General features: G+C 46.5%; 1 protein-coding gene across 5 annotated transcripts in view; it reads left to right on the top strand.

Annotated features, from left to right (window-relative positions):
- The window catches only part of MROH1 (maestro heat like repeat family member 1), a 2,054,050-nt gene that overhangs the window by 385,388 nt on the left and 1,650,301 nt on the right, over positions 1 to 18,361 (top strand). For all 5 annotated transcript variants that reach the window (XM_078686516.1, XM_078686513.1, XM_078686514.1 and 2 more), the window contains 2 exons: positions 4,787 to 4,885; positions 16,506 to 16,657. In XM_078686516.1, the coding sequence (XP_078542642.1) occupies positions 4,787 to 4,885; positions 16,506 to 16,657 (251 nt within the window). The remainder of the gene's footprint in view (positions 1 to 4,786; positions 4,886 to 16,505; positions 16,658 to 18,361) is intronic.

Here is an 18,361-nt window from a genome sequence, read left to right as displayed (position 1 = left end):
TGGTAAGGGGGTAATTTTGAAAAAGAAACTAGGGAATTGATTTTCCCCATTGACTTGCATTGAAAAAGAGGAAATTGTAAACAAGAGACAGATAACATAAAGCCCTTTTGGGCTTAAAAACATTGGGCGTTTCCTGCCTGAATCAGCTCTGTTGGCATGTATGGTTGTACTGCCACTGCCTCTTCCTTCTGCCCTCAATGGTTTATTATATTGTCACAGCCTCTCTTGCCTGTCCTGCATTGTTGGTTTGTTGCCGGTGCCCCCCTTTTAACTGCCCTCCATTATGTGCTGCCACTGCCCTTCCTGCCTGCCCAGTGTGATCAAATTGTTGCCTCTGCACCCCCCTACCTGCCTTCAATTGTCCGAGTCCGTGCCCACTGACCTCTGCCTCCAAACAGTATCCTAATGAACAACTAGATTGCTAACATTCTATATTTATTACAAATGTATGACACACCCGACGTCATCTTGATGTAATCAAAACTGTAATACTTTAAGCATTTGTCTTAGAAATGATAGAAATAAGAGGGTCTTATCTGCATAGAAATAATGGTTAGTGCTCTAAAAAAGTAAAATAAGGACACATTTCTGAGTCCTCAAGTAGCAACAAAGCACTTAAATTATGTTATCTTAGTTTTTTTATCTAATTGACAACTTAATCAAATGTTGCGCTTAGGTGAGAGGGTGTGTTGTTACTTCCAGACCTGCAGACTTTCCAACTGGGGAACCAGGTTGGAGTTTCTGCTTCAGCTTGACATTCTGTGATTCTAGTCAAATCACTTAATCTCCCCATGCCTACAACCAAAATGAATTTTTCCTTGTATGATGTAACCAATGCTCATGTAAAGCACTCTAATACCTGACCAGTCTACACTAGATAAAACTGTAAAAAACAAAGAATAAAAAGTGTTTTCCACACTTTTCTCTTTGGGCTGTACGTGGTCTACATCTGCGTGATATTTTTGCTACATTTGGGCTCCTTTTTCTCTCGTGGCCATCTTGGGAGACTTCAATAAACTTTATCAGTCCTGCCAAGTGTTGCGCATCAGGCGTGACACTATCTCATTTCAGTGTGGTGGTCCGCATCACAGCACTGAAATAAAGTCACGCATTATAGCGTCTCCTCCACTGTCAAAGCGGGAGTGCTTGTAAAGCAGCTTAAACTAGTGTGGAGGTGCGCGGTAACTGCACACAGCCGAGGAGTGCTCTGGAAGGCTTTGCGCCTGGCTCAGCTGCCATTACAATGTAACAACACATGGGCATGGCGCTCTGCACGAAACTCGGGATTTCGCATACAACTTTATTTAAGGCGGGTTGGGTCCTCCTCCTTCCTGCCGCCCGAGGCGCAGTCAGCACAGTTCCCTAGAAAAGTTTTGGCTTGCACCGTTGTGGGAAATGTAATAATCGCAGAGTCAAACCCACACCGGCAGCTAATTGAACCTGGCCGCTAGAGTGATTCCTCAGCTGCAGCCTCAGCCTTTAAAGTGCACACCATCAGCCTGTATCTTTAAATCGTGCAGAGAAGATGTGTTGTTGTGGGCTGGGCCACCTGGGAGAGTCCGAGTTGAGGGCACCGGCTACCAGAAGGTGTGTTACAGCTGAAAAGAAGTAAGTGCTTGCAGTGCATGCCCCTAATTCATCAACTGAAACGCTGTGTGATGACTAACTTCCGAAACAAGGAGGCTTGCGAATGTCTTCTCTGTACCTACGTTTTGCAAGGTGTTTTTAGCAGAAACTGCTGTTGCACTGCTCTACCTGAACGGTTCTGTTTCTGTAAAGGAAAAAAAAATCCTGTTGGAACAGGATCAATCAAGTAAAGTTTTTGTAGGGAAGGGGAGCGAAGCACCGAACGAACATCCTAACACCCTAGTATACAGTTCTCAGCAAACTCTATGGCTCTTCAGTTCAGGAGGTTGTTCAAATTACATTAATTTGGAAAGCGTCTGTGACCCCTCCAGAATCCCTTATGCTGCACGTGCCCTGGACTTTTCTTTTAATAATCAGCACTGTCGCTTTGTTCAGTTGGACAAGCTAATCCGGACCAGTGTCCGCACTACATACAGTTCCTGGAATACATTACGCAGTTAATGAAAGTGAGTCGAGCAGTTCTGGTTACACGGAGTTTCCTGGGAGGAAATATTAAAATATTTCCTGTTAAGGCGTAAATATAGTGCTTCAGTTTATTCAGCCTCAGCGCGCTGGGGGGGGGGGGGGGTTACGTGTGCGTGTTAATTAACAAAATCCTTTTTGAGCGCGATCAGGCAGCTGCCTGCAGTCAGTGGGTGCTGGTTGTACAGTGTGTCAGATTATAACACAAAGTTACTTACTGTGCTATGGTGAATCAGGCCAGTCTCAGACCTACGTTGCCCGTGCAGGAAGAGTGTGTAAGTCAAGATCTACTGTTGCACTGACTTGCTATGAAAATTTATTTTTGCTGACGCAGTCACGTTGCTCAAATGAGTGTAATTTCAGATATTTGTTTCCCTCATCTTATCTGCTTGGTCTTTCTCGTGAAAAATTGTCACTCATAGTCGGTGTACATAAGTGTACATAAAAAACAGTAAATCCTCTTTCTTAATACAATACATTGAGAATTATTTAAAACCAGTTGGTAAAAACGGGTGTTACAAAGCCCGGCTAAGAGCAACTTCAGGTTAACCGAATAGTAAAGTTCAATGTTTCAGAAGACCAATCTCAAGTACTTCGTACAAAATACCCACTAAGGGGTCCAAGAAAGATGCAACGCTCCAATACCTGACCAGTCTGCACTATATAAAACTGCAAAAAAACAAAAAGATTAAGTGTTTTGCACACTTGTCATTGAGCTATATGTGTGCTACATCTGGGGGATATTTGTGCTACATTTGGGCTCTTTTTGTTCTCAGGTGACCATCTTGGGAGACTTATTTGTTATGAAGTTTCCTAATTTCCTCATTTACTGCGTCTCCTCAGTAGGAAATGGTTTCCGTTTTTTACTTTGATTCCATCAAGAAGGCATTCAGATGTGTCACACCTTTGCCGTAAATTCAGAATGTTAGCACTCTAGTTGCTCATTAGATCACTGTAGTAAAGCTGCTGCTCACCAGGGAGTTAACTGGAAGGCTGCTGCTGGTATTGAAAGTGCTTGTTTCAGTCTGCATGTCAAAAAATGTTAATGCAATAGAAGAGGATTTGAGAAGACACTCAAAATGTGCCCTCGTGTTTCTTCCTGCAACACTAATCCTAATTTCTATTGCAAAATTACCCCCCTCATTGTGTTCCTTTTTAAATTAAATGTTTTGAGTGTTACCAGTTTATTCTAATCAAGATGGCTTCAGGTGTGCCATACATTTGTCATAAGTAAGACTGTTTGTGCTCTAGTTGTTCTTTAGAACACTCTGGGAAGCTGCAGTAGAACACAAAGGAATCAACTGACCGTCTCTGCCCTTGTTGGATGTACATGTTTTACTGAGAATGTCAGATTTAATTCTCACAGGACTGAGAAAGATAATGTGAATTTACAGAAATTATTCTCGCATTTTTGCTTCTGGAGCACCTTCCAAACCTCTATGGGAAAAGTATGGGAAAATAGTTTTCTCTCAAGCATGATTCATGATATCCCAGCATAATGCTTTTTCATAGGGTAAAATCACCTTGGAACACACCACAATTGCTAACACGAGTATGGTACCATCAACATATGAATTATAATGTAACTAAAGTCTTTTGTCACCCTTTACACATTCTACTTTTGGTGACCCTCAAAACCTTCTATTCACTGCAATGCATTTCAATGGAGTGCTATCATGTATATTAGCCCCAAGATGGCTGCCAGCACTTCCTCTTTCTCACGATCAGATGTGTGGTTAGGCTCCACCCAGATATCGATATTTCTTTTTCCTTTAATATTTCAAAAACTACTGAACAGTAAAAAGCAAAGAGTGCACTCTGAACCAAGAGCTACTGTATTGCTAAACTTGGTGTAATTCTGTTCAGCAGTTCAGGCTGTGCCGCGACAAAAGTCTCCTATGGAAAATAACTTGTAGAAAACACGTATTGGGACCCCCCCCCCCCTCCCCTTTCTCTGCCCCGCATGACAAATCACCCTGAAATTTTTAAGACAATACCTGACAGGAGCACACCATTAGTTTGAAAAATTTGCGAAGATTTGTCAAACAGCGCCAAAGATATTGGCAAAAGAAAAAATGCTTTTTGAATAAAAACAAGGTCCTAACTATAACTACCTACTGGCGACCCCCAGCAGGTAATGTGTGTGTGTGCGCGTGTGTATATTTGTGTGTGTATATGTATGTGTGTATATATGTATGTATGTGTATGTATGTGTGCATGTATAGATGTGTGTATGTGTGTCTATAAATGTATGTGTTTTTATATGTATGTGTGTATATATATATATGTGTGTGTGTTTATTAATTTGTGTGTGTGTTTTCGTGTGTGTGTGTGTTTTCGTTCATTCAATGATGGTCAGGAAACCTCATCCAAGGTAAGGGGGTACAGTGACTCCTGGATGCACCAAGAATTGACATCCTGCATTGCAGCTCTCATGACTCATTTGAATAGTAGTTGCACCCCCTGATAACTGTAAAGATTCCAAAGCATCCCTGTGGTCCCAGAGCTGCTTTTACAAGGCTGAGCATCTCTGAGAGGTTATTCTCTCCTAAAAGAAAGGTACTCGCAGAGCATAAAGTAATGTGAGAGCAATTATGAATTGTTACAATTTGTGGTTTTCTTTGTTTTAAATTACTTGATGCCATGTGTGACTCTCCCAATTATGTCTTCTATGCAGTGTTTGGCATGGTTCCTTTCTTGAACTCCATCCTGAGCACCATGTTACCCATGCTGGGAATGGCAAAACATGACCACATGAAGGCGGTATTCTGCGTTGGTAAGGAGAAGGTCCATGCTTTTCGTACACTTGTTCCTTATGTGCACTGCAGTCTGGTGCAGTGTATCTCCTCAGAAATGTTCTAAAGCTCCTGCTGCCGGTTGTAGCAGGGTTACATTTTGTAGCATTTCATATGCTTAAAATATCTATTGACGCTTATGAGTCTAGCTGTCCAGCATTTATTGTATGGACGTGATTATGGCAATTCGCTTAATTTTATTTCCACTCCTAAACTGTTGTTTTAACGTTGCACTTATATTATCAAGCTTTCATGCAACCTTTAGCCAACTCTAGTACTTCCTAAAGGCTGGAAATTCCATGGGAATGTCCTTTGCCAAATATATGAAAACATAGGTCCCTTGACCCTAAATAGTTCCTATTGTCGTGGTGATGCCACTCACTGCCAGAGCCACCACCATCCACTTCGTAGCCAACGCTGCCAACTACCACAACTAGCGCCCCCAAGTGCCACTGCATCCATGACCTTCTCTTCTATTGATATCTGCAGTAATCTCAGGACTTCGATCCGTGTTCAGTATTGTGCTCAAGTTAGACTTTAATGAATACAGTGTCAACCAGAGTAACTTGGCTTTTCTTGCAGGGGATCCTCGTCATAAGCACTGGATCGTCCCACCCACGCCTGTCATCCCAGAGCACTTTACAATCTCTATATAAATGACTTTAGACATGAATGCAGCTGCATAAAATGTATATTTTTACAGCCTATTCCAGGCCGAATATTGCTGAATTTAATTTCATTTAAAAAATGCTCCCAGCTCAATAAAGTCACATAGTACATAAAAGTGCAGTCGAAGATATTTCACAAGCCTCTCTTTTTTAAAAGGAAACGGAGAGGGAAAGAAGGACAATGTTAGCAGATGGGCTGCAATGCAGAGCATACAACTGGCACTGTGCCTTTAAGGGCCTCTCTGTACCGCCTGTATCTCACACTGTCTCACAGGCGGCAGTTAGGTCATTTTGTTGTAATATCTTCTAGAAACCAGATTTGAACCACCGAGCTCTGCTCTTCTGGCTTTATTTGGCAATCTTTCAGTCATTATCATTTCGGTTACACTCTATTTGCAACTAGCAGTCACCCTCCGAAACGTATTCAAAGTATACCGTATGGCGAACTTCTCAGGCTAAAGAGGAACAGTCCAGGGAGAAGGACTTTGAGGCGGCTGCCTCAGAGTATAGCCAGGTTTTCTGTGAAGGGGTATGATCCCGTAGCACTGAACGCCACATTGCGTTAAGTAAGAGGAATTCCGAGAGATAAACTGCTGATCGAAAAGGAAAAACAGAGAGATAATGGTAAATTCCGGATGGTTACCCCTTATTCTGCAGAAGCCAATCATTTAAAACATATGCTTATAAAGAATTGGCATATTTTGAAAACAGACAGTATTATATGCGACTACATTACAGCCTATCACATGGTGACATTCAAGAAAGCAGGGTCACTTCGGGACATGCTGGTGAGAAGCCATTTGGAAAATATACCACAGAGAGTGAGCACGTTGAAAGAAATGATGGGCTTTTTTCCGTGTAGTAGGTGAAAAGCCTACGCTAACAGCAAAAGGGTCCTATCATATAAAATACCGGATACAGGGAAGGTAAGGAAGATAACCAAATTCATTACCTGCAGCACACCATATGCAGTATACTACCTAGTGTGCCCTTGCGGGCTACACTATACAGGCAGTACGGTCCACCAACTGAAGATCAGAGTATTGGAACATCTGAGGACCATTAATAAGATAGATTCTGCATATCCGGTAGCACGCCATTTTGCTGAGAAACATCAGTGTGACCGCAACCAGTTACAATTTTACGGTTTGGATTCTGTTCCCTTAAGTGTCCGAGGGGGTGACCGGGTCCGTAAATTACGGAGACTCGAGTCACGCTACATAATAAACTTTATCACAAAATTTCCAAGAGGCCTGAACAGTGGAGAGGAGTTTGCGGTACACATAGGCTCTTAAACCTGAGATATTTGTTGTGTTCTGGGTTAATCACGAATTGGGATTTAGGGTGGGAACCCCTACAACTGATGCTAGAACTGCTATGTAAATGTGTTTTCCTAAACATTATCGAGATTAGAATGATAATAATGCTTGCCCCAATCAAATAAGAGATTGCACTGAAGAAGTGCATTAGGAGTGTTAAAAGGAAGGGACATTTGCCAATCCACGGTGAGATAGATAATATACACCAAGTTATTCAGTACATGGCAAAACCGAAACACGGGTGATGAAATGTGTTATGAGTTGCACATAAAATGAAAATTGCGAATCAGTTTTAAAATTACAAATTGTGTTGTGATGATACGTAATCATGTTTATTCACAATTGTGTTTCTAAAGATGTATACGATCATTGCACTGCGCTGGCATGGACATGGCATGGACATGATTTCATGTCATGTAAAAGACGAGCTGAATATGAAATGCTGGTTCATATAGAACTTTTTTAAATGGCGCTGACGCGAGAATGAGCTGCTGGTCCCTTCTTTGTTTGACTGCACTGATGAATTGTCTTTAAAACATGGCCTTTTCCGGTGTGTAATCAACACCGAAAAAGGCAGTTTGCCGAAACGCATTTGTTGCTGGTCATTGAAGAATAAAGTTTTCTTTGAACGCCCCCGCGAGTGCGGAATTTTCTTTTGCAACCGAAGGAAGAGAGTGGATATACATTGCGGCGTCCACTATCTAAATACATCCATAGAATCAATTGATTCATGTCTACATATCCAGGCATATGCTGTACATTTGTGTTTGATGTGATGGTCATGTAGAAAAGACCCAGCTCTTGAGTAGTCTTCTGAGATCGTTATCTGGGGCTCTCATGTTTGAGGGTAATGGATTCCATAATTTGGTTGCTTGAACAGAGATGTGCCTACCCTCACCCCCCCCCCCCCCCCCCCATGGCCGCGCCTAGCGCAGCACGCTTACGCTGCTCTGCGAGACATGCTGTTTCTGGTATACCACTCAACACAATGCCACTCCAAGCAATAACACTCAAGGCAATGCCACTCAGTGCAGTCTCACTCCATACACCGCCAGACCACCCGCTCCACGCAGTACCACTCTATTTTACACAACACCACTCAACACAAATTCACTCTACCTGACCAACTCTAATCTATGCAATGCCACTCCAAGCAGTGACGCCCAGGGCAGCATCACTCTAGGCTACGCTACTCCATGCAACGCCCCTTCACACAACACCTCTTCACACAATGCCACCCTTTGCAGCACCACTCTGCTCCATTCCACACAGCTGCACACCGCACACCACTCCACGCAGAGCCACTCCAAGCAACAACACTCCACTCTACGCAGCACCACTCCTTTCTGTGCAGCACCACTCCACTGTATGCAGTGACATTCAAGGCAGCAAAATTCAGAGCAGCGACACTCAAGGTAGCCGCTCTGCTCCACTCGCCGCCGCTCTGCTCCACTCGCCGCCGCTCTGCTCCACGCGCCGCCGCTCTGCTCCACGCGCCGCCGCTCTGCTCCACGCGCCCCCGCTCTGCTCCACGCGCCGCCGCTCTGCTCCACGCGCCGCCGCTCTGCTCCACGCGCCGCCGCTCTGCTCCACGCGCCTCCGCTCTGCTCCACGCGCCTCCGCTCTGCTCCACGCGCCTCCGCTCTGCTCCACGCGCCTCCGCTCTGCTCCACGCGCCTCCGCTCTGCTCCACGCGCCTCCGCTCTGCTCCACGCGCCTCCGCTCTGCTCCTCGCGCCGCCGCTCTGCTCCACGCGCCGCCGCTCTGCTCCACGCGCCGCCGCTCTGCTCCACGCGCCGCCGCTCTGCTCCACGCGCCGCCGCTCTGCTCCACGCGCCGCCGCTCTGCTCCACGCGCCGCCGCTCTGCTCCACGCGCCGCCGCTCTGCTCCACGCGCCTCCGCTCTGCTCCACGCGCCTCCGCTCTGCTCCTCGCGCCGCCGCTCTGCTCCACGCGCCGCCGCTCTGCTCCACGCGCCGCCGCTCTGCTCCACGCGCCGCCGCTCTGCTCCACGCGCCGCCGCTCTGCTCCACGCGCCGCCGCTCTGCTCCACGCGCCGCCGCTCTGCTCCACGCGCCGCCGCTCTGCTCCACGCGCCGCCGCTCTGCTCCACGCGCCGCCACTACTCCACGCGCCACTACTCCACGCCACGCTACTCCACGCCACGCTACTCCACGCCACGCTACTCCACGCCACGCTACTCCACGCCACGCTACTCCACGCCACGCTACGCCACGCCACGCTACGCCACGCCACGCTACTCCACGCCACGCTACTCCACGCGCCACTCCACGCCGCGCTACTCCACGCGCCACTCCACGCCGCGCTACTCCACGCGCCACTCCACGCCGCGCTACTCCACGCGCCACTCCACGCCACTCCACGCCACGCTACTCCACGCGCCACTCCACGCTACTCCACGCGCCACTCCACGCCACGCTACTCCACGCGCCACTCCACGCCACGCTACTCCACGCGCCACTCCACGCCACGCTACTCCACGCGCCACTCCACGCCACGCTACTCCACGCGCCACTCCACGCCACGCTACTCCACGCGCCACTCCACGCTACTCCACGCGCCACGCCACGCTACTCCACGCGCCACGCCACGCTACTCCACGCGCCACGCCACGCTACTCCACGCGCCACTCTTATCTGTGCTGCCCCCCTCTATGAAGCGCCCCTCTATGAAGCGCCCCTCTATGAAGCCCACTCCAAACAGCAATGCTCAAGGCAACGTCACGCCCCACGACGCCACTGGACTCCACACAACTGCACACCGCATGCCACTACATGGAACACAACTTCATGCAGCACATTCTGCTCTATGCAACGCCATTGGAAGCAGGGACACTCAAAACAACAACACTCTATTCTGTGTGCCGCTCCAAGCTGTGCCGCTCCAAGCTGTGCCGCTCCAAGCTGTGCCGCTCCAAGCTGTGCCGCTCCAAGCTGTGCCGCTCCAAGCTGTGCCGCTCCAAGCTGTGCCGCTCCAAGCAAAGCCTCTCCAAGCAAAGCCACTCCAAGCAAAGCCACTCCAAGCAAAGCCACTCCGCGCAGCACCACTTCACGCAATGCCACTTCACGCACAACTTCACTTCAGATGCTGCACTCCACACAACTGCTCCCCACCCCCCATGCAACACCGCTCAACTCAACCCCACTCTAAGCACTGACATTCAAGGCAACATGCGCAAAACAAACAATTAATGGACGGAATGCTGGGCAATGCAAACGTTCACCCCAGGTCACAAAGATCTGGGTTAAATCCGAGTGGGACGGGTATGCCCAGACATGTGTCCCGTGCTCTCCATGCCACTGGAGTAAGGCTATCCTGGCTGATGAAGGGTCACACCCCAAAACCGGTCCTAGGATGCTTGTTTCCAGTTCAGGGAGGATCTGGTCTGGCAGTCTGAGCAGGACTGTTCCCATAGGGCGCAGGGTCAAGACTGATTTGTATATGGCTGGGTTCAAACTGGAATGGCATGGGAAGCAAACAAAATGATGGATTTAGGCCCAGCTCACTGTGCTGAGTCGAATGTATGACATTGTTCTGCATTCTGTCCATCAATTTTTCTTTTTGCATTTGTCACCCGAGTGGGACGGGTACGCCCAGACGTGGATCACCATGCTCTCCATGCCACTGGAGTCCAGCTTTCCTAGCCGATGAAGGGTCAAACCCCGAAACCGGTCCTAGGATGCTTTTTTCCAATCCAGGGTGAACCTAGCCTGGCAGTTTGGGCTGGACTGTTCCCATTAGGCACAGGGTCAAGACAGATTTGCATATGGAATGGTATAGTGAGCAAAAAAACAATAGATTTAGCCCCAGATCTCTATACTGGGGTGAATGTATGACATTGTTATGCATTCTGTCCATCAATTGTTCTTTTTCCATTCAAGGCAACACCACTCCACGCAACGCCGCACCACGCGTCGCCAGTGTACTTTACGCAGCCCCACTCTACGCAGCCCCAAGCTCTGCAGGATCTTCGAATGTGGTTGTCCTCTGTTTGTATGTAACCTTAAAAAACCACAATGGTGAATAAGGCCATAATGAGAATTTATGGAACAAAGCAACATTGAAGGTCTAAAAAGTCCTTCCTGTGATTAATAGTAGTTTTTGAAACATCTCGGCTGAGAAAATGTTTGGACCGGACCATAGCATTTAATTATGTTGCTTAGCTGCATTAGGAACCATCATTAAGTTGGAGTATTGAAGAAAGTATGCAATAATTCCCTGCGGTCTGTTCGAGGATGATGAAAAATGAGGACCGATTCTATGAGCCTTCTGAATATTGAGATCTGTAGGTTTCAACTGACCAACTATCTTTGGTATGTGAGTCTTCAAAAATGCAATCATGTCAGGGCCCTCAGACCCTTCCAGAATGTCATAAATTTGTAAATCATTGCACCGGTTGCGTATTTCCAAATCTTCAGTCCTCTTCTTGAGGTGAGGTACTTCTTTAGACACGGTATCTACCTTGACAGCAACATCCTAAGCTTCACTAATCCTCTGTTCGTCCTCAGTCTTGCGTCCATATGAGCCCATTTATCCACAATTCTTTGGAGTGATGCATTAATATTTTCCATTCAGGGCTTTATATTCTTCAGCTCGTCCATTATATCATCTGGTGTCAAAGGTAGCGATGGCTTATTTGGAGAGGGAGGATCCTTTTTAACCCTTTTATTGACATTGCTTTCAGGATCTTTGCGACAATTGGTAGTGGAATTCCATTAGGCTGACGATTTATCTGAGTGTGCAGACTCCATATTTGAACAGGCAAGAGTGCCAACCGGATCCCTGTGTATTCCTTTGATTAGCCACCAACACAACTAATGTATTCCAAGCTGTGAGAAGTTGGCCTGATGTGCAGTGCTCACTATTCTAGTGGTCACTATATATCAGTCCAAACAACCCTTATTGATGATTGGTTGTAAGTCAACCTTATAGACCAGCTATCCTAGTAGCATGGATACGAGCAGTCTAAGGCTAAGACTCTAGAGGGCGTGTTAAGCCAGCTGTTTTACCATCACATTACCCCGTGAACACCCAGTGAAAGGACACCACACAAGTTGTTATGAAAATAAACAGTGTATTTATTTATAACAAGACCACCCTGGCTCTTTATGAGACAGGGGGCTAAGCACACAACAAAACTCTTACGAAAATACTTTTAAGTTAGCACGTTACACAAATGCCCGAGGGGCACGAAAAGCCATATACGCTAAAAGTGGAATGCGAATTACTAGCAGGTAAGTAACAGTTCTAATAGGCTTTGGAATCGCTAGGACTGGACTAGGGAATCGTTAGATTACTACTAGGAGGCCCAGGGGACTCGGGTGCAGAGTGTGCACTCTCACGCGGGATGCGGGACAAAGTCTATGGAAGCTAGAATTCACAAAGTTAGTGTTCACGGGCGAACCCGACCTGGTAGGGAGAAAACGACAGTGGATCCTGACCCTTGGATAGTGAGGCTATGCTGGGACACCGGAGTGCCGAAGTTACCTAGCCCAGGGGCTGCAGCTGCATAGGTCTGAAAAGACGTCGGGGATCTCGTTGCCGGGCCAGGAGCCTGGAAGGAAGAAGTTGCTGGCAGGCGACCAGTGAGGGAAAGTTCGATGGATCCAAGCCTGGATCAAGGAAGAAGAAAACCTGAAAGCAGAGGGGACCAAGTTCTTGAATCACTAGCCAGTGATTAAGTGGGCACCAGGATGGCACCGGGCGAAGTCACCGCAGTCAGGTGAGTGGGCACTGCTGGGCTCTGCAGTCTCTCGGACCAGGAGGCGTTGTCGGCGACCAGGATGGAGGTGCGAGCTGTCCCACGAAGGTTGAAGTCGTCGGCGTCGAAGTTACCCAGGAGTGGGCAACAAGCCTTGGCTAATTCAAGCCCACGCGGTGGACTCAAAATGGCGTCTTGAGTGGACCAGGAGGGTCCAGGGTGCTCCTCTTCGGGAAGGGAGCAAGGGCCAGTCTGGAGCAACCAGACCAGCAGCAGAAATGTCGTCGGGCGTCGTCAGGAAGGCCACAAGCCAACGGGCTAGTAGCCAAACAACGCGGTGAGCAGCGGAAAGCAGAAGGGCCCCACGCAGATCGTGGAGATGCTGGGGGGCTGCACTTCGGAGCTGGAGCTGCTCAGAGTCGGGGCTTCTCGGACCCCAAAGCACTCACCAGTAGATTACTCGGCGGGCTTGCTGGAAAGAAGTCGTGCAGTCTTGCAGATGGCCGGTCCCTTGAGGTCTCGTCGCACCCACGGTTCTCAGCTGGGCTGTAGAGGTGGGTAGAGGTCAGAGGTGCCAGGGAAGCCGGTTCTCGTCGAGCTGGGCAGTCGGATTCCGGAGGAAGGACTTACAGCAGACCGCAGTGTTTTTGGATGGTGCCTGCGGATGCAGGGTGACTACTCCTTAGTCACAAGGGAGAAATCTTAGGAAGAAGTCTTGAGTTCCTTTCGCAGAAAGTAGTTTCAGGATTCAAAGATGATCTGATTTGGAAGGGGGCCAGTCTCTACCTTTATCCTGTAAAAAGGGGCTGGCACGCGACTAAGTCCTGCCCTATGGGTGGGACTAGGAGGGGGGTGGTTACACCCACTTCCTTGGCGGGCTTTTCCCCAGCACAGGGTCTGGAGTGACCCTGGAACTGGTTCCAGCCAGCCTATGCACAGTGAGCACCGGGGTGCCACGTGCAGTCACCTTCCTCTAAAGCCCTGCCTACCTACAATACACAAAACCCTGTCTGGGACGGTGCTGGCACCGCCCCTGGCAGGAAACCCTTTGTCCTTATCTCCTGCTCTGGGAGGACTCCCAGCAGCAGGAGGGCAGACTTGTGTCTCGGTGGCAGCATCCATTTTGTGGATGCTAAGGCTCTGTCTGACTTTTAACCGGGTTATAGGTTACAGGCATGTCGTGTCCCTCTAGAAGGGTGGAATGCTAACCCCGTCGCCAGAATTGGCGAGGGGTTAGTATTCCAATTCGTATGACACCTTACTCGACATGTTTTGATAAAGCGATACCAGAGTTGGCACATAACCGCGAGGATTATAATGCACTTAAGAGTATATGGTATGCCATATCATGGAAACGGCTAAGGGATGGATCCCGAAAGCCGCAGACAGGCTCAGCTCATGCCAGAGCACTATCTCACACGATTCCAAGCACTCTGCCTTCAGGATTGTTAAGGCCTGCCATAGGAGTGACTGATAGGAGACCTGTGTGTCCATTTTAGGGTTAGATATAGGTATACTATATCTAAAGCAAAGGGTGAGTACACCACCTTGCCCCAGCTGTCGTGCAGCCAGTTGTGTCAGTTTTAGTTAGTCAATCCAGGGGTGGCACAATACATGCTTCAGCCCCTGGGAGACTTCTGGGTGCACCTCAGCCCTGGGTACAGGGACTTGGAGAGGGCCCAGTGCCAATTCAGTACCTGAGTACAATTTGGATAGAGAGAACAGCTAGGCTGTGGGTCTGATTAGCAGGCCCACAGACAGGGAAAGTCGTAAACCAGTGCAGCAAAAAGCAAAAATCTGGGTGATCATAGGATTGCAGACCCTACTCTCCTACACAAGCACAGCAGCTGACAAGGACGGTTTAATGACTGAAATGTTGATTGCTTGTCTGAATATGCATTCGTATGAATCACAGCGACAGCATACCTAAAGGAGACCAAACCCATAGAAGAGAGTCTGTCATAAAAAATTACAAGTTGACAATGCTATCAATAAAAATAGCAAAAAAACAAGAAATTTTTTCATCCTCCATTCTGAAAAAAAGAACTCCCTGACCAACTGCGCACTTATTCATGAGGTGAAGCGAGCTTTGAAGCTCACAAGATGGCGGCCAGAATAAGGAGCAAATCAAGAGCGTCAAAAAAAGAAAAAATCCCTAAATAAGTATTCAGACCAGGAAAAAGTCTGAAAAGGTACCTCGCTGCTCCCAGGAGCTTCCAATGTTTTTTTGGCATAATTAGGGGTTCCGAAGTGGCGAATAGCCGTCACTCCTTATAAAACATTTCCTCGATGCTTCTAGATGATTTAACTCCGCATAACTTGCTTGATTTAAATCGTGCTAGACTGGTCTAGCACACTATGGTACCCAGGCCTACTTCTCCTAAACTTCTTGCCTCCCCTCTGTCCTCTAGCTGTATAGTATCTATTGACCTAGAACGAAGTTTGGCTATTCATTCTGCAGTCCCAGATGTTAGGATTTAATGACTGGAGTCTATCATTATCCTCTCATAACTTTCAAATGGAAATTATGAAGATATCTAGGGTGGCCAGATTCCCTTTCAACATGGCAATTTTCTTGAGTAGGTGGACAGGCGTGTCAGCCCTTTATCGTCTTCAAGCAGCACGGTTCATTAGTGTTCTGTCCATAGCAGAAGAGAGTGTATTATCGGTGTGGATAAAGTCTTTTACCAACAATTTTTGCCTACATTTTGTTGCCTTACCAAGGCTCATGTGTTAACTTCAATTGGTAGTAGGATTTAAAAAAAGAAAAAGGTATATGAAACCGGTTTCGTCCGTCTCATTTTAGGATCCTTCTTGGGATTTTAATCTGGTTCTCAATTTGTGATTGACCTGCCGTTCATAACAATTTCATTCTGGTGGTCATCAAGAAGAGTTAGAGTTGCCGACACTGTCTGCCACCTCTCTTTGTTTAACAGGTTATTTAAAAAAAGCAAAATGACACAGTCAAACTGGTCTTGCTTACTAAATTATCTTTAGAATTTTAGCTAATTAAAGTAATTGCCTTGCCTTCCTTTTCCATGTGTGAGCAAAGACTGTTAAACATATGACTTAAGAGGACGTTTGACCACTACATATACAGGATGCAGCCTTTGAGACATCCTAACTTATTTATCTACTTACTAACAGTTGTTCCTTGTCGAAGTATTATGTGGCAACAATTTAGTTCTCTGTGCTTTATTTCAACAAACATAATTGTTTGGATATGGAATTGGGGAACATGTTCAATTTAATAGGACTTATCTCCACCCCTCCCAAGTCCAGTTTTTTTTGTCATACAGTAATGTTTCGGGAATAGTTGCCAAAGTAGAAGCAACAAATGTCTTTTGTCTTGTGTAGATCTACAAGGCAACAACTTGGTCTTTGTACCTTCTCTCACAAAACTTTGTTTGGCTATGGACAGAAGGAAACACTCAGTTTAATAGAGCAGATCGAAACATTTATATTGTAAGGCCAGGAACTTGATTTATGGAAGGTGAAGGCCCAATTGTATAACTTTGACTGACTTGTGGGAAAAGTGAATGCCGATGTCACTTTGAGTAAGTGACATATATTGCAGCACTATATTACAAGTAAATAAACAGTTGTTATGCTTATATAGTTGCAGTAGCACATCAAAATAAAGTTGGGCTTCAAATCATTTTCAGTGCTCGATCTTTTAGACCGGTGTAATCTTTTAAAGAGCAATATGCAGTGAAGTACTAACATAATTTACAAGCAGTAAACTGAAAATATGATCTGCTGGTAACCGTGAAGTAATGTACAGCTCAACTGCAGATAAACTTGTCACTTACAATTAATGTATTCAGAGTTATTTCACTCATTTTAGGCAGTTGGTAACAGTGTAGCCATTAACTTGATTTTGTTTATGCAGCATTGCAGCATTTCACGGAGAGCATCCAGGAATACCTGGCTAACCTGGACCAAGCTCCTGATCCCACTGTCAGAAAGGACACCTTCGCCAGTGAGGTCTACAGTGCCTATGACATTCTCTTCAACAGCTGGCTTCAGAACAGGGAAACCAAGGTGTGTAGCATCTAGCATTACATTTATATCTGAGGGCTACTAATGCGCTTTGTTGTGATAGTTTTCCTTAAGTATGTATGTATGCATGTATGTGTGTGTGTGTGTGTATATGTATGTATATGTGTTTATGTATGTGTGTGTGTATATATATATATATATATATATATATATATATATGTGTGTGTGCATATATATATGTGTGTGTCTTGTGTCTGTACATTAGGTACTAGACTTATCTTTTATATAAGATGTGTGATGTAAAACGCTTTTTTTCTAATGTTCACATGTTTCTCTGATTTTATGTAATGGCTGCTGAGATTGGCAAAATAGCTTTAATCATTCTGATGCTAACCTTTACTTGCGGAGTGCACATAATGGCCTGTTACTGTAAAATATCAACAGTTATGTGGGTCTACTATTTCCAGGGGCCAGAATATGGATTAATGCATATAGAGAAGAGGGAGACACCGGTCTGTTCTTCTTTTATCAGATGGGGTGCCATTCGTATTAGCCCCTTATCGTGTCATTTCACCAGTCCGCGCGACATGAACTTAAAGGCCTTTGAGGGCCTGGGATACTGATGCAAGTTACACACTCACATGATTATTGGAGACCTCTAGAGATCTTATGATCCTCCTCAGAGATAGGAGAGGTGTTCCTTACTCCTGCAGGGGTTTAAGTGATCAACAGGCGCAATGTGATTGTGTCTTTGAGAGCAATGGCTGTATAATCAGAGGAGGGAGAGGAGAAGAATGTTAGGCTGGCACTTCACTGCTTGGAATTTTCCATTAAGTGGAGCGAAGTAGGCTCTGCAGGATGTCTATTTTGTCATCCCCTTTCTGTAACCAGTTCAAGTCACACCAGACTCCTTCGGACAGGCTCCCTTTTTAACAGAGCCATCTTTGTTACAAGGCACTTTTGGGTTGCAACAGCGGCAGACCCCTCTCCTCACTCCAGCCAGATTTGACAGTGGTGACAGACACATCACTACTAGTTGAGAGACCATCTGGATGAGGTGGAAATCTGAGGAATCCTCTCTAGCAGAATCTGCCTCCGCATAAGTCTGTTGGAGCGGTTGGCATGTTGCTTGCCATTGAATGCCTTCATGCAGGCCATCAATGGCAAGCTAGTTCAGGTTCTCACAGACCACACCATCAACAACGTTGTCGACCCTTTAAGCCTTTTTACATTTACTGGACCAGCCATCCTTGATCACATCTCCTACTGTGATCCATTTTTTAAAATGTATGCATCATATGTTTCTGTTAAAGCCCTTTGTGAAATAATGGTGAGAATGGAATTTGATCCTCTTTTTCCTCTTGTGTACCCCTTTCAAGCCAATGGAAAGCAGTCTATTTTCTCACCTTTCAAACAGTCTCCGCCAAATGGTATGGCAGTAAGCAGGGCAGGGTAGGGGTCTTCGATCCCGTTCCACAATGCTGTTTGCCTCTGAATAGGCTGAGACATCAAGACATATTCCTGGTGGTAGACCACTTGGTACAATCTTTGAATGCCAGTCTGACAAGCTCAGCTGCCAATTCCAAGAGTAACACGAATAGCAGTTACACACAAAGGGGGTGCAGCAATGGGGAGAACCTGGCTTGAACTCTTCACCAATGCTTAGAACACTCCGTGTCAATACTATTGCACGCTGGCTGTATGGAAATGTTTCTCCATTTGTGACTCATTTCACATGTAGTGGAG

The sequence above is a fragment of the Lissotriton helveticus genome, chromosome 4_1 (genome assembly GCF_964261635.1).
Source record: "Lissotriton helveticus chromosome 4_1, aLisHel1.1, whole genome shotgun sequence".
NCBI classification, from domain to species: Eukaryota; Metazoa; Chordata; class Amphibia; order Caudata; family Salamandridae; genus Lissotriton; species Lissotriton helveticus.
Note: the sequence above shows the minus strand (reverse complement) of the source record. Positions and strands in the feature narration are given on the sequence as shown.